General features: G+C 41.3%; 1 protein-coding gene across 9 annotated transcripts in view; it reads right to left on the bottom strand.

The window, feature by feature from the left end:
- Positions 1-17,618, bottom strand: part of Pias2 (protein inhibitor of activated STAT 2) — a 143,622-nt gene that overhangs the window by 15,529 nt on the left and 110,475 nt on the right. For all 9 annotated transcript variants that reach the window (XM_045142968.1, XM_045142969.1, XM_045142965.1 and 6 more), the window contains 3 exons: positions 15,337-15,497; positions 13,126-13,259; positions 9,861-10,032 (listed from right to left, as the gene is read on the bottom strand). In XM_045142968.1, coding sequence (XP_044998903.1) covers positions 9,861-10,032; positions 13,126-13,259; positions 15,337-15,497 — 467 coding nt within the window. The remainder of the gene's footprint in view (positions 1-9,860; positions 10,033-13,125; positions 13,260-15,336; positions 15,498-17,618) is intronic.

The raw sequence follows: 17,618 nt of genomic DNA, 5'->3' as shown, positions 1-17,618 counted from the left end.
TCCAGGGCTGGAGAGATGGCTTAGTGGTTAAGTGCTTGCCTGCGAAGCCTAAGGACCCGGGTTTGAGGCTCGATTCCCCAGGTCCCACGTTAGCCAGATGCACAAGGGGGCGCACGCGTCTGGAATTCGCTTGCAGTGGCCGGAAGCCCTGGCGCGTCCATTCTCTCTCTCCCTCTATTTGTCTTTCGCTCTGTGTCTGTCACTCCCAAATAAATAAATAAAAAATGGACAAAAAAATTTAAAAAAAAAAGTTTTTCCATATCATCTTTCCTTGTTCCTATATCTGCTAAATGATATAACCACAAATGAACATTCTGCTAATCAAGAGCTCCTTTAAGAACTATGCAGTAGCTGTAACTTAGTCTCTTCTCTAGGCTTAACACCCTCATTTCTGAGACACATTTATCTATTATACTCCAGATTCCACTACCTACTAAGGCTGCTTCTTCCACTGGCTGCATTCTCTCTCATTTCCCAGTGAACAAACTGGCTACAATACAAACAAAGTTACATAACCTGAATGTTGGACACCATGCTTATTTTACAAATGCAGTCTAACAACAAATCAGTTTAAGCAGTGAACCCTTTACATCATTAAGCGAATTCGGATATTTTAAAGGGTTTCTATCAGAAACAGCATTTACCGAATACTTTTCAAGCATAATTAAACAGGGATGGAGGAAGGATATGTCAACATTATAAAGGCAGTATACAACAGACCTAAAGCCTGTATCATACAAAATGGGGAAAATTTCGAAGCATTCCTACCATGGTCTGGAATTAGGCAGGGGTGCTCACACTCACCACTGCTTTTCAAAATAGTATTTGAAGTCTTAGTTCAAGCAGTAAGACAAGAAAAAGAAATAAAAGGGATACAAAATGAAAAGAAAGAAGGCAAACTAGCCCTATTTGCAGATGATGTATTTTGATACATAAAAGAACCAAAAAAAAACTCCACCAAAAAAAAACCCTAGGTGATAAATGTTTCCAGCAAAGTGGCAGGATATAAACTCAAAAATCACTAACCTTCGTATATATGAATGACAACAATATGAAAAAGAAATCAGGGAAGTTATCCTGATTATAACAGACAGAACAACACACACATGAAAATCATATACCTTGGACTGCCCTAACCAAAGTAAAACACTTATACAATGAAAACGTAAGAACAATGAAGAACAAATTGGAGGGAGACATAAGATGGAATGACTTTTTGTGCTCATGGATTAGAAGAATTAATATTGTTCAAATGGCCATCCGACCGAATGTAATATAAGGATTCAATGCAATTCCAATCAAACTCCCAGCAACATTCTTCACACAGTTAGAAAAAACAGCTTCAAAATTCATGTGGAAGCACAGAAGGCCATGGATGGCCAAAAATGCATCCTATCTGATTTCAAGTTATACTACTAGGCCACATTAATAAAAGCAGCACGATACTGGCATAAAAACCACATCAATAAAGGGAATAGAACTGGAGATCCAGGTATGAGTTCAAGTAACTACAGCTACCTGATCACAAAGGGGCAAAAAGCACTCACCCAGCTCTTCAGCAAATGGTGCTTGAAAAAGTGGATAGCCACATATAAAAGATTGAAGTTGGATCCCCTCCTCTCACCTTGCACAAAAATCAACTCCGAATGCATCAAGAAACTCAGTAAGACTCAAAACTCAACTGGAGGCTGGAGAGATGGTTCAGCACTTAAGATGCTTGCCTGCAAAGCCTAAGGAGCCAGTACCCAAGTAATGGCAGATGTAAAAGGTGGCGCATGCATGTGTCTAGAGGTCCTGGCATTCCCACTTTCTCTCTCTTTATCAGTGTCTTTCTCCCTATCTCTCAAATAAATAAATAAATAAGTAAAATATTTTATAAAAACGTTAAAACAGGGGCTGGAGAGATGGCTTAGTAGCTAAAGCACTTGCCTACAAAGTCTAAGGAACAAGGTTTGATTCCTCAGCATCCACATAAGCCAGATGCACAAAGGTAGCATGCATCTGGGCTTCACTGCACTGGCTAAAGGCCCTGGAGCGCCCATTCTCTCTTTCTGCCTGATGAATAATGAAAAATGTTTCTTTTTTAAAAGTTAAACTAGAGCTAGGCATAGTGGGGCACACCTTAATCCCAGCACTTGGGAGGAAGAGGAAGGAGGATGAGTTTGTGGCCACCCAGAGACTACAGAGTAAATTCCAGGTCAGCCTGGGCTAGAGGAGAACCTACCTTGAAAAACCAAAAATAAAATAAAATAAAAATGAAGACTTTAGGGCTGGAGGGGTGGCTTAGCAATTAAAAGTGCTTGACCAAAAGCCAAAGGATCAAGGTTCAATTCCCAGGACTCACATAAACCAGATGCACAAGGTGGCGCATGTGCCTGAAATTTGTCTGCAGTGGCTGAATGCCCTGGCATGTCCATTCTCTTTCTCTCAAATAAATAAAATAAAAACTTTTTTTTTTTTAAATGAAGACTTTAGCTAGACATGGTGGTACATACCACCAAGCACATCTGAGCACTCATGACACAGAACTGTCATGAGATCGAGGTCACCCTGAAATTACATAGTGAATTCCATGTGAGCCTAGGCTAGAATAAAACCCTACCTCAAAAAAAAAAAAAAAAAAAAAAAAAAAAATCTGGGCGTGGTGGCACACGCCTTTAATTAATCCCAGTGCTCACGGAGGCAGAGGTAGGAGGATCACCCTGAGAATACAGAGTGAATTCCAGGTCAGCCTGGGCTAGAGTGAGACCCTACCTTGAAAAACAAACAACAACAGGCCGGGAGTGGTGGCGCACTCCTTTAATCCCAGGACTCTGGAGGCAGAGTCAGGAGGATCACTGTGAGTTTGAGGACTCCCTGAGACTAGAGTGAATTCCAGGTCAGCCTGAGCTAGAGTGAGACCCTACCTCAAAAATCCAAAAAGAAAAAAAAGAAAAGCTCTATTCACAATAGCTAGGAAATGGAACCAGCCTAGCTATCCCTCAACTGATGAATGGGTAATGAAGATGTGGTACATTTATACAATGAATTCTATTCAGCAGTAAAGAAAAATGAAATTTTCAGGAAAATGGATAGATCTGGAAAGGATTATACTAAGTGAGGTAACCCAGGCCCAAAAAGCCAAACATCACATGTTCTGTCTCATATGTGGAGCCTAGCTACAGATGATTGGACTTCTGTGTGAGTAGGAAGAAAACTAATTAAAAGGGGTCAGTAAGCTAGAAAAGGGATATAAAAGGGAATAGAAAGGGAGGGAGGGGGTAGTTAATAGGATGGAATTGTATATGTGTAAGTAAAACAGATTAATGGGGTGAAATACCTATGTGAGGTCAGGGGAAGAGATTGAGTAAAGGAAAGGTGGAGGGAGGGACAGTCAAAATTGAAGAGGCTATAAATAAGTCATATGACAACCTACTGTTTTGGACAATGGAACAGTCAGAAGCCATAGATTGTTACTAGAAAATTTTCAGTGCCAGGGATGGAATACCTTCCAGTGAATGGTTGGCCAGGGAGGTCAACTGATACTCCCAAACATCACAGGCCATTGCCAAGGCTCTTGGTTTCCCATCAGGAATAGATGGCAAGACCCTATTGCTGAAGACTCCACATACTTGGGCTGCAGGGTTACTGAGAAATCCTGCCGGAGCTAAGCTGAAAACCATCTCTGTGTAGACCAACGGACAGAAAGCTGGAGAAAGCTACACTGCATGCAGTTCAATGGGAGAGAGAGAAAAATCACCAGTGAAGATACTCAACACTGGACACTGAAAGCCTAAAATTTGGCCAGCCAGGCCAAATGAGCCAACAGGTACAATAGTGGCATGTCTGTTATGGGAGAAACCAACAACTCACTAATTGGACTGGAGGCCTGCTCCATGGGAGGGAATACATCCCAAGATACTGAAAACCTACAACAGGTGTAGTCATGAAGCCTAGGGGTCTCACAACTGCTGGTGTCTGGCTAAATGTATATAACTGCCCGGTAAGTACTTCTCTTAATGTTCATACCAATATCTTAACGCTACTCTCACTTCTGGTTAGAGAGCCTTCTCTTTTCAGATGTCAGTGACCTTGGGGTGTCTCAGAAGGCACCATGGCACTGAGAAGTGAGATATGAGTGCTCAGCACTGAAATATTTCTATCACATCTTCCAAGGCACAGGGTCCATTGTTAAAGAGGTGGCAGAAAAAAATGTAAGAGCCACAGGAAGGATAGAATTCCTTACAATGCACTCCTCCAGACACACAATGGACTGGCTATCCATGACCTCTCAGTGCCTGACACTACCTACACAATAGACCCCATAATAGATGATGACATCAAAATAAAAGAGAGATTGATTGAGAGGAGGAAGGGGTATGATGGAGAGAATGGAGTTTCAAAGGGGAAAGTGGGAAGAGGGAAGGAATTAGTATGTGTTATTGTCTACAATTATGGAAACTGTCAATAACAAAAAATTTGGGCCAGGCATGGCAGGGCACACCTTTAATCCCTGTACTAGGGAGGCAGAGGTAGGAGAATTGCCATGAGTTTGAGGCCTCCCCAGGACTACATAGTGAATTCCAGGTCAGCCTGAGCTCGAGTGAGACCCTACCTCAAAAAAACAAGGAAAACTAAGGGGGAGGGGAAGTTAATTGTGAATAAGCCAAATGATAACCTACTTTTTTGGATAATGGCACACCCAAAAACCACAGAAAAAATTTAGTGCAAGGGAGGTCCCTCATACCATGAAAACATTATAGGCTACTGCCAAGATACATGGTTTCCCATCAGGAATAGACAGGAAGACCCTATTCCTGAGACTCCACATGCTTGAGCTGCAAGGTCACTGAGAAATCAAATTGGAGCTGAGCTGAAAACATCCTTCCTGCAGACCCAGCTGATAGCTTTAAAAAACTGCACTGTATGCACTATGGGAGAAAGATGTCACCAGCAGTGAAAACAGTGGACATTGCAAGCCTCAAGTTTAGCTAGTCAGGCCAAATGACTGGATGGGTGCAATAGTGGCATATCTGTTACAGGAAACCAACTGCTTTCTAATTGGACTGGAGGCCTGCTGTATGAGAGGAAATACATATCTGGTACTGAAAACCTAATCAAAACCTATGGTGGAGCCAGGCGTGGTGGTGAACACCTTTAATCCCAGCACTCAGGAGGCAGAGGTAGGAGAATCACCTTGAGTTGGAGGGCACCCTGAGACTATATAGTGAATTCCAGGTCAGTCTGGGCTAGAGTGAGACCCTACCTTTAAAAACCAAAAATGAATAAATAAATAAAACCCTATGTTAGGGAAGGTCATGAGCCTTAGAGGAATGTAACTCCTGCTCTTCTCTGGCTAAATGCACATATTATGCTCACCAATCTGCCCAATAATCACTTCTGTTCATGTTCATACCCATGTATTAATGTGACTCTCAGTTTTGGTTAGAGAAGCTTTTCAGATGGTGGTGCCCATTAGAATGATCCAAAAGGCACTACAGAGCTGATAAAAAGTGACAGAGGAATATTCAGCACTGAAACATCTTTATCACACCTTCCAAAGCTCAGGGCCTATTGTGGAAGAGGTGGCAGAAAAAATTTAAGAGGCATAGGAAGAATAGGGCTGCTTACAATGCAATCTTCCAGACAGAAATTGGCCTCGATATCCTTGTCCTTGCATTGCCTAGCACTACCTTCACAAGACCCTCATAACAGGAGGAAAGCATGATGATATCAAAATAAAATAGAGACTAATGGAGAGAGGGTGGGGCTATGATGGACTGTGGATTTATGAAGGGGAAGAGAGAGAGAAGAAATTATCAGGGTCTATTGTTTAGGTATGGGAACTGTCAATTAAAAACAAAAAACAGATACAGGTGAGCCCGGGTTAGAGGGAGACCTTAACTTGATAAACAAAATAAATAAATAAAAATAAAATGACAGCACATGGCTGGCACAGGTATGGGAAAGAGGAACCCTTATGCACTGCTAGTGGAAATGTAAACTTGTATAGCCACTATGGAAATCAGTATGGAGATCCTTCCAAAGGCGGAATATAGAACTACTAGTAGATCGAGCTATAACTCTTTGGGACAAATACCCTAAAGACTCTACTCTATACCACAGAAACATGTGCTCAACCATTTTCATTGTGGCTCTATTCACAGTAGTCAGGAACTGAAAGCAGCCCAGATGCCCATCAACAAATGAATGGGTAATTAATAAAGATGTGGTACATATGTGTAATTCTACTCAACAGTAAGACAAACTGAAACAAGAGTTTGCAGGAATATAGAGGGACCTGGAAAAATAATGCTTTGTGAGGTCACAGAGGCTCAGAAATGCTGCATACACCCATCTGTGATTCCTAACAGGAATCAATTGAAGATGAGGGCAAAAGGTAGTAAGCAACAGGAATATGGGCATAAACTAGAAGTAGACCAGTTAAAAACAGGGAGACAGGAGAGGAGTCAGATGACAAGTTAGGAAATGGACAAGATATCAAGGGCAGGAGGATATAGAGAAGGTTGGAAGGGAATTATACAACTCTGACTAGCACTGTACAAGATAAAACGACCAAAATAGGGATGTGGTGCTTTGATTCAGGGGGCTCCATAAACTTAGTTGTTTTGAATGCTAGGTTCCCAGCTGATGGTGAGCAGTGTATTGTTAGGAGCGGGCTTATGGGTGTTACAGCCACTTTCTCCTTGGCAGTGTTTGACACACACACTGTTGCAGTTGTCCATCTGATGTTGGCCAGATGTCCACCCTCTGCTCATACCATTGTTTTTCCCTGCCATCATGGAACTTTCCCTCAAGTCTATAAGCCAAAATAAATCTTTTTTCCCCACAAGCTGCTCTTGGTCAAGTGTTTTCTGCTAACAATGAAAACCTGACTGCAACAGTAAACTTGGTACCGAGGAGTGCCGTCATTGCTCCTAGGCACCTGACAGTGCTACATAGTTTGATGTTTGCCATGGTCAAATCTTGTACTGGTTGAATATTTCTTTGCTATGCTCAATGCCACCTTTTGCAGTGTGTTTATTCTGGGCCATGTTTTTTTTTGTTGTTGTTGTTTTGTTTTGGTATTATGGCTCAGTTAAAAGATTTTGGACATTTAAAGTTGGACCGAATGCACTGCCTTTTCCCATCATGGATGGTTATCAGTTTAATGAGGGAGGATTGTGGTGGCTTGATTTAGGTGTCCCCCATTAAAGTTTCCCAGCTAATGTATATTTGGTAATTAATGCCTCCCGGAAGCAGTGTATTGTTGGGGGTGGACTTATGTTAGTACAGACAGCTTCATCTTGCCAGTGTTTGGCACATTCTCTTGTTGCTGTTGTCCATCTGATGTTGGCCAGGGGCAGATGCCCACCCTCTGCTCATACATCATTTTCCCCTGCTATCATGGAGCTTCCCCTTGAGTCTGTAAGCCAAAATAAACCTTTTCTTCCCACAAGCTGCTCTTGGTTGGGTGTTTTCTGCCAACAATTCAAACCTGATTACACCAAAAGCAAAGGGAGAAAGTCTGGGCAGCAAGTGGAAAAAGCTTAACCTTAAAAGTATGGTTGGGCTGGAGAGATGGCTGAGCGGTTAAGCGCCTGCCTGTAAAGCCTAAGGACCTTGGTTCAAGGCTCGAATCCTCAGGATCCACATTAGCCAGATACACAAGGGGCGCATATGTCTGGAGGTCATTTGTAGTGGCTAGAGGCCCTGGCGTGCCCATTCTCTATCTATCTGCCTCTTTCTCTGTCTGTCGCTCTCAAATAAATTAATTAATTTTTTTTAAAAGTATGGTTTCTGGCCAGCAAAACCCAGGCCCAGAATTGGGTTATCCCTCACAGTAAGGTGTTGCCCAGAGACTCATGAGATTCCTAAACCAATGCAGGCAATTGTCAAAACACTTAATTACCTCCCAGAGCTAAAAGGTTAAGACCCTACGGCTGAAGACCATTGGCCAAGGTCACAGGACATGGGAATACCATGCTGGAACAAAAAGGGAAACTAGGGCTGGAGAGGTTGCTTAGTGGTTAAGGTGCTTGCCTGCAAAGCCTAAAGACCCAACTTCGATTCTCCAGATCCCATGTAAGCCAAACAAGGTCACACATGTCCTCTAGGTGGCACAAGCGTCTGGAGTTCTATTGCAGTGGCTGAGGCCCTGGCGTACCAATTCTCTCTGTGTCTTTCAAATTTAATTAAATAAAAGTGAAAAAAAAATCCAAAAAAAGGAAACTCCCTTGCTCCTGGCTAGTCCTCATAGTTCTGCAAAGTCCTATGGGATCCACTGGAGAAAAACAGTTCCAATGACATGAATAAGCAGGAGATCCTACAGAGTATGAAATCACCCAGCCATACAACATATACACACTTATGCAATAGTGGTACACAGCCTCTGTGGGTAACCAACTGTTAGATTATCAGGTCTACTCAGTGGGAGAGACTCATACCTGTGACAGAAAACTCAGATATCAAAGAGAAGTGGCACTGCTCTCTGAAGAATGGGTTCACATGCAAAAAAAACCAAAAAAACAACAAAAAAAAACCACCTCTCAAATAAGTGTGCCTGCTCCCTTTAACCTAAGATGCTCTCACTTAGTTGGAAATCTGCTTTATTTTACAGATGACAGAGACAACAGAGTAGAGCCAAGGTCCATTAATAAAACAAGATAGCCGACTGAACACCATGAGCCATGCTGCGTCTACCACATCTGCAGGGCCCAGGAGAGATTGCAGAAGAAAAGGTGACATGAATACTACTCTTGATGCTAGTCTGACAACCAGATCTAGGGTAATGGTGACAGACATGGTAACCAATCAAAATCTAATAAAGCAGAAATTCAGAGGCTACAGAGAACTCAACACTAAATCAGACTACCAATATGCCTGCCATAGCTCAGAGGACCATGCAGAAGAGGGGCTAAAGAGTTTAAGAGGCACAGAGTAGGTAGTAATACTCTGAGACACATACCCCCCACTACTCTGCAGGGACTGAGGACACCATGCGGGAGGGCATCAGGTTGGCGGGGGCTGTGGTGAGGGGATAGACGAGTATAACTTGCTATATATCAAAATTTTTTTTTAATTACAAAAAAGAATCTTAACCATATTCAAGAACTTATATATACAGACATTTATATAAAATGTCTAGACCAAGCAAATTCAAATTTTTTCTATTTAGTGTGCATGCTTATACATATACATGTAGGCACATATGTGAAAGGTTCCTGATATTGTAGCTAAGTTCATTATATATCGCTTGGAAATCTGAGAGTAACCCTATAATACAGATTATTAAACTTCATTTTACAAAATAAAAAAAATGGTTCAAACCAAGTTAGGGATTTCAAGCAAGATCACTTAACAAGTGGCCAAGTGTCAGAAATGGAAAATGCTCTGTAAGACTCTTGATATCATAATGGCAGGCTTCCTCTTATGAGCCTGATACAACAAATTTCCTTATAAACAGGCTTAATAACATAACAAAAGGTATTGAATATGAAATGAATAACTAATTTCCCAGAAATGTTCAATACATTTTGTGTGTGTGTGTGTCTGTGTGTGTTGCATTTTTTCGAATAAGGTCTCACTCTGCCCAGGCTAACCTGAAATTCATTATGTAGTTTCAAGGTGGCATCTGAGTCACAGCAATCCTCCTACCTCTGCCTCTTAAGTGCTGGGATTGGTGTGAGCCACCATGCCCAGCTTGTTCAATACATTCTGAATCAAAGCTTGCCTTCCTATAAACATGCTTAGTTGAAAATATTTGAACTGAATAAAAGCAAATTAAAGTTGTCTTCTATAGTTATGCCACTTCTCAGGGACATTTACAAAACCATCCCAAGAGAAATTACTTCTAAACAGTGAACTATAAATTAACAAACCCTTTGGTTGGACTGCTTTGTGTTTCTGACATAAAGATGCATTTCCTTTTGGCAGGAGGGTCTTCCTCTTCATCAGAAGAGCTTTCTATTGTTAGATCAATAATATCCACTTTCTTCTTATTTGCTTCACTAGCTACAGTCACTGAACAAGGCTTACTGAAGACACTTGAACCTGGATATAGAAAAACAGGAGGAAAACAAAAACATCAAAGGTGCAGCACAAATAATCTAGCTGTGTAAGTCTTTTAAGTGTGCAGCTGATGCAAAACAATACTTAACCAGGGAAACCACCTATGTCAGCAGAGACAGAGACGAACTCCCTAACTTGAGAACTCTGTTAAAATACTTCCATGGTAAGACAGTCACAATTATTGCTTTCTTTTCTTTCCTTCATTCCTTCCCTTCCCTTTCCTTCCTTCCTTCTTTCTTTCCTCTTTCTCTCTCTCTCCCTCTCTCTCTCTGTCTGCCTCCAAAGTAGGGTCTCATTCTAGCCCAGCCTGACCTGGAATTCACTATGTAGTCTCAGGGTGGCCTTGCAGTTATGGCGATCGTCCTACCTCTGCCTCCCAAGTGCTGGGATTAAATAAAGGCCTATGCCACCACACCCAGCTCACTGCTCTTTCTTGACAGAAGTCAAAAGCTACCTTCAGAAAGCATACACAGTTCTCTCCCAGTCTAAGCAGTGGGCTTGGGTAGATCCTGCTGCTGCTGCTTGTTGTGTGATCCAAGCCTAGCAATCACGGTACAGACAGACCTCAAGAGTTCAAGAACTGGTCTCAGGACATGAAATAAAAGTATATGGTTTGAGCCTGGTGTGGTGGCACATACCTTTAATCCCAGTACTTGGGAGGCAGAGAGAGGTAGGAGGATCACCATGAGTTCAAGGCCAACCTGAGACTACATACTGAATTCCAGGTCTGCCTGGGCCAGAGCAAGACCCTACCTCGAAAAAAAAGACAAAAGTATATGGTTTGGTCAGCTATGTATTTCTACAGATATGTGGAAAAATTAAGACAGAATCAGTTCATCTCAGGATATAGGACAACAAGATATGTTCACCACATGCGTATCATTATAACATGTGGCACAATTAAGTCCTAGTCACTACTGTTGCAATCTTGGTAATATCAAACAGTGTGCATGTAGGCTCCTCTCCATGAGCAAAAACTGACAAAAATTTTCACCTTGATATGCTAACAAAAACCACAATCTTGTCACCTGGGTTGTTCAGACATTTATAGCTTTCTTTATGAATAATTTCCTCACCATCCAAGTTCTCTCTGTCCATAATGACATATCAAGTTACTTAACATTTCACAGCATTATTCCCTATAATCTATCAAAAAAATAAATGTCAGGCTGGACAGATGGCTTAGCGGTTAAGTGCTTGCCTATGAAGCCTAAGGAGACTCAATTCACCAGGACCCACATTAGCCAGATGCATAAGGGGGCACACATATCTGGAGCTCATTTGCAGTGGCTGGAGGCCCTGGCATGCCCATTCTCTCCCCCCACCGCCTCTTTCTCTCAAATTAGTAAATAAAAATAAACAAAAAGGTAATAATTTTAAAAAAATGAATGTCAGCTGACAGTAGAAAAGCAACAGCAACTCATCAAATTACTCCTCTCCATATTTTCATTAATAATGAGGGAAACATTGCCATGAATTCTTAAGAGTAACAAAAACATGAGAACAATTAACATTGGTAAAAAAAAAAAAATCTTTTATTTATTTATTTATTTATTTTTGGTTTTTCGAGGTAGGGTCTCACTCTGGTCCAGGCTGACCTGGAATTCACTCTGTCATCTCAGGGTGGCCTTGAACTCATGGCAATCCTCCTACCTCTGCCTCCCGAGTGCTGGGATTAAAGGCACGCACCACCACACCTGGCTTTTTTAGTTTTATTCTGTCGTTTTACTTTTTAAATTTTTTGCTCTTTTTTTTTTAAGAATGTCAAAGAGTTAGAACAAAAAGGATCAAAGGAGACTAAGACTGCCTATCGATTTCAATTATGTAAAGTACCTTCAGTTTCTCCAGTCAGTGTGCATTAGTGCAAGCAACTGAAGGACAAGTACACATTTGGGTAACCAAGACAATGGTAAAATTCCTTTTCACAAATGAACAGGAGACAAGCCATTCACTTCCTTAACTTCACCCATGCCCACCAACCTCCATGTCCATCCACGGACGATACCACCTACCCTTAAGTCTCTACACAGGGATCTATACAGTGAAAACAATTTGTAAAAACCCATTCACATATAAATGTGATTTTTCACTTTATAACAAGTATTATCTGTTAAAATTATTTTAGGTGGACCAGGGAGGTAGCTCAGCAGTTAAAGGCACTTGCTTGCAAAGCCTATTTACTGGATCAATTCCCCAGTACCCATGTAAAGCTAGATGTCAAAAATGCATCTGGAGTTCATCTAAAAGTACCAAGAGGCCCTGGAGTGCCCACACATACTCTCTTTCTGCTCACTAATAAATAAATAAAACAAAAATTATTTTAGGTAACCTTTACTTATTTTACCCATGAAAAACATTATTGACAAGGGTGATGCCAGGAGTGGTGGTGCACATCTTTAATCAATCCCAGCACTTTAGAGGCAGAGGTGAGAGGATCACTTCAAGTCAGCCTGGGCTACAGTGACACCCTCCTTTGAAGGGGGTGGGGGGAAAAGGCTGATGATACACTTTAGCACTTTTATTAAGATAAAAAGCATTCCTGATGTGATGGCACATATGTTTAATCCCAGAACTCAAGTAGCACTTTTATTAAGATAAAAAGCATTCCTGATGTGATGGCACATATGTTTAATCCCAGAACTCAAGGAAGCAGAGGTAGAGGAGGATTGATGAGTTCAAAGCACGTCTGAGACAAAAATAAAAAAATAAAAATAAAAAAAAAAAACAAAAAACAGGGGAGGAAAAGGAGAAGAAAAAAAAAAAAGCCAGGCATGATGGAGTATTATGCCTTTAATTCCAGCACTTGAGAGACTGAGGTAGGAGGCTCATCACCATGAGTTCAAAACCAGCCTGGGACTACAGAGTGAATTCCAGGTAAGCTTAAGAGTAAGACCCAACCTTGGAAAATCAAAAGTAAATAAATAGAAATAAAAATGGGTGGCAATTACATGAGACAGATAGTCAAAAGATAAAGCTAGCAAACTAGACTCTAAAAATCATTTTAGTGGTAAAGGTTCACAGTAACATGTTGCACATGTCACACTATTTTGCTCTCTGCTGTCATTTTGCACATACTTTCTATTTTTGGACACAGTTGGCTGGAGACTTTCATAGCTTCTTTCTTCGGTCTCATTGGACACCAAGAACCATCTTCTTGGAATTTAATCTCATCCACATCAGAACAGTCATTGAGAATTTCCATAAAAAGCCTGTAAAAAGAAGTACCTACAGTCACGAATGGATTTATATGGAAAACAATGCAAACTGACTCTTTAATGTTTCCAACATTTCACAGCAACTATTATAACCAATTTCTTTTGGGGAGGGTATACATGTGTGGTTGTGGTGGTGATGGTGACAGAACTCAATGCATACTTGCTAGACTAGTGCTTTAACAGTGACAAAAAAAATTCTCTACTAGATTGTAGATCTCTAAGTCAATCAGAGAATCAAGTGATTCTGTGAGTTATCATCATAGTATCAGTGATGAAAAGACCAAGAGATACCCAGAGACTCCTAGTTAGGGCTAACAAGTCAAGAAAAATCTCCAACACAGTAAAAAAAAAAAAAAAAAAAAAAAAGTTCAAGTAGGCAATGGTTATTATCATGCAATAAATTAGTCACTACACTTATCTATAAAAAAAAAAATAGCCGGGCATGGTGGCGGCGCACATCTTTCTTTAATCCCAGCACTCAGGAGACAGATGTAAGAGGATTGCCACGAGTTCGAGGCCATCCCGAGACAACATAGTGAATTGCAGGTCAGCCTGGGCTAGAGTGAGGCCCTACCTTAACAAAAAAAGAGGGATGGAAAGATGACTTATCAGTTATGGCGCTTGCTTGCAAAGCCAAAGAGTTCAGGCTTGATTCCCCAGGACCTGCATAAAGCCAGATACACAAGGTGGCACATGCATCTGGAGTTCATCTGTAGTGGCTAGGGACCATGGTAAACACATTTTCACCCTCACCCCTTGTCTCTTTATCTCTCTCTCTCAAAGAAATAAATAAAATATTTTAATTTTTGGTTTTTTTTTTTGTTTGTTTTTTCAAGGTAGGGTCTTGCTCTGGCCCAGACTGACCTGGAATTCACTATGGAGTCTCAGGGCCTCGAAATCACAGCAATCCTCCTACCTCTGCCTCCCGAGTGCTGGGATTAAAGGCGTGTGCCACCAAGCCCGGCTTAGTATTTTGAAATTTTAAAAATGGAAGGGTGCACTGGTTAAGGAGCTTGCCCATACCCACATAAGCCGGATCTACATGTTGGCACACATGCCAAGAGTACCCATGTAAAACCATATGCACAATGTGGCACATGCAATGGGAGTTTGTAGACAAGAGACCCTGGTACATCCATACATACCCATTAACTCCCTCTCTCCCACTGTAGAGAGTGTCTTTAAAAGAAAAAAAAAGCAAGCTGGGAGTGGTGGCACATGCCTTTAATCCCAGCACTTAGGAGGCAGAAGTGGGAGGATCACCATTTGGAGACTACAGAGTGAATTTCAAGTCAGCCTGGGCTAGAGCAAGACCCTACCTTGGGAGAAAAAAAAGGGAAAAAGAAAAAGTGGTAGAATGGGAAATCATGGCATTCAACAAAATGAACCAGACTCAGAAAAATAAACTTTTTTTTTTTGGTTTTTCGTGGTAGGGTCTCACTCTGGTCCAGACTGACCTGGAATTAACTACGTAGTCTCAGGGTGGCCTCGAACTCTCGATGATCCTCCCACCTCTGCCTCCCAAGTGCTGGGATTAAAGGCGTGTGCCACCAGGCCCGGCTCAGAAAAATAAACTCTTAAGGCCCTACCTTGGGGAGGGGGGGAAAGGATTAAGAACTTCATTGTACTTAATAAGGCACAAATTTTTATTCTCTCAAATGATATTCAGCCCTTTAGATCCAGCTGCTGACATGGAACACATACCTTAAGTACTGTTACATGAAAAAGGCAAGCACAAGCTTATATTAAAAGCTCCAGGACAGTATAAACACATTAGACAAATCCAAATCATTTCACTTATTTTTCTTTTCAATGGCATGTTATATTTTTGACTATCATTTTTAGAAAGGACATCTCACTTATTAAAATTTAGCTCATACAATTTTCTGAATTTTTACATGCACAACAGAAGAAATAATGTTTAGAAGTTGGGCTCAAAAGTCAGAATAACCTGAGCACCCACCACAGTTTGAACTTAGTAGCTATATAAATTGACTACATTTACTTTTCACCCCTTCTCACACTTTGTTTTGTACTAGTTTTCTAATTGCACATCCAGAGATAAACTTACCCATCTAATATCAGACTTTCATAGGCAGCTTTTTTGTCACAAACAGGACAAATCCAGGTGGGCTTCTTCTCATTCATTTGTAGATAAAGTGCAGCATCAAAACACTGCAGATGTGTACAAGTCACTGCACGGCATGGGATTGTCAGTCTCATCTTTCCCAACTGCAAAACAAGGAAATAGCATAGAAGTGAGTTCAGATAGGAGAACAAACCCTCAAAGGGAAGACGGGCACTCATCACAATCTTAAAATGCCAGCACAGGGGCTGGAGAGATGGCTTAATGGTTAAGTGCTTGCCTGTGAAGCCTAAGGACCCCAGTTCAAGGCTCAATTCTCCAGGACCCACGAAGCCACATGCACAAGGTGGCACATGCATCTGGAGTTTGTTTGCAGTGGCTGGAGGTCCTGACGTGCCCATTCTGTATCTGCTATTTACTCTCTCTCTCTCTCTCTCTGTCGCTCTCAAATAAATAAAAATAAACAAACAACAACAACAACAACAAAAAACTTTTTTTTAAGACAGCAGAGGTCCAGAGAGATGGTTAAGTGGTTCAAGGTACCTGCTTTTACAAAGCCTTTACCAGCTTAGGTTCAATTTCACAATAACCACATAAAACCCACAAAGTGGTCCATACATCTGGAGTTTGTTTGTAGTAGCAGGAGGTCCTGTGTTGACCATATTCTCCCTCTCTCACCTTCCCTCCCTCCAACTGTGCTTGAAAATATAAATAAATAAATGTATGTTAGAAAACTTTTCTCCAAAAGTGGTGACATATTGTCATACTTTGAACGGATATCTTCCAGTAGATTCAGGAGTTGATTAAAGCTAGTAACTTAAGACCTCCAGCCAAGTGGCAGAAGGATGTCACTGTGGGTAGATCCTGGGGTACAGCCCTAAGGTGTTGGGGGTGGGAGTCTGTTTCTAACCTAAGGTATAGAGTGCATGAACTCTACCTGGGGTTCCCACAGTGTGCTTGCTTGTGGAGTGGGTAAAGGGGAGCAGCTTCTTTTGTAATTATGAAAAGTCCCCTTGATCTGTAAGCTTCAAATAAATCCCAATCCTCCCATAAGCTGTACAGGGTTTGGAGGTTCATCCAAACAATGTGGAACTAACTACAACACAAATTGGCACCAAAAGTGTTGTGTTTTTCAGTGATTAATCTGACCATGTGGATTTTGGTCTTTTAAAAATCCCAGCATTCGGGAGGCAGAGGTGGGAGGCTCGCTGTGAATTCGAAGCCACCCTGACACTACATAGTGAACTCCAGGTTAGCATGGGCTAGAGTGAGGCCCTACATCGAATACAAACAAACAAGCCTTTTGTTCTAGAAAAATGGATATGGACTCGGTAGTTACAACTGAAGATGCCTTCCAGAGGAATAAGCCAAATTTTATGAACCATTCTGGCTGAGAGTTTAAAAATGCTAAGTACAGGGCTAGAGAGGTGGCTTAGCAATTAAGGTAGTTGCCTATGAAGCCTAAGGAACCATGTTCTACTCTCCAGATCCCAGGTTTGCCAAATACACAAAGGTGACGCAATGCAAGGTCACACATGCCCACTAGGTGGTACAGTGTCTGGAGTTCAATTTCAGTGGCTGAGGCCCTGGTGTGCCAATTCTTTCCATGACCCCCCCCCCATCTCTCTAAAAATAAAATAAATTGGAATGCTAAGTACAAGCCAGGCATGGTGACACATGCCTTTAATCCCAGCACTCGGGAGGCAGAGGCAGGAGGATTGCTGTGACTTCAATGGTACTCTGAGACTACAGAGTGAGTTCCAGGTCAGCCTGAGCTAGAATGCGACCCTACCTTTAAAAACAAGACACAAAAGAAAAACAGAACAATAAAATGCTAAATACAAAGAAAATTATATTTGGAGGCTTGCTTATGAACTTGCTAAGAAAAAAAAAAAAAAGACTACAAAAAAAATTTTGCTAGAACTTGGCTACCGACATAAGGTTAGATGCATTCTGCTGCTGATACCCAGAGAGTTTGATCAAAGTTAAATTTGTAATAGACTGATGTGCTTGACCAAAGATAGAAAACATAAAGATATGTGATTTAAAATATAAAAAGCGAATCAAGATTAAAATTTACAGACACTGAGTCTGGTTTTAGGTTATTAAAACTACTATTGCCAAACACATTAACAATCTTAAAGACGACTGTGGGCTGCAGAGATAGCTTAGTGGTTAAGGTACTTGCCTGCAAAGCCAAAGGACCCAGGTTTGATTCCCCACAACCCATGTAAGCAAGATGCACAAGGTGACACATGCACCTGGAG

This window comes from Jaculus jaculus, chromosome 2 (genome assembly GCF_020740685.1).
Source record: "Jaculus jaculus isolate mJacJac1 chromosome 2, mJacJac1.mat.Y.cur, whole genome shotgun sequence".
NCBI lineage: Eukaryota > Metazoa > Chordata > Mammalia > Rodentia > Dipodidae > Jaculus > Jaculus jaculus.
This window is presented reverse-complemented; position numbering and strand designations above follow the sequence as displayed.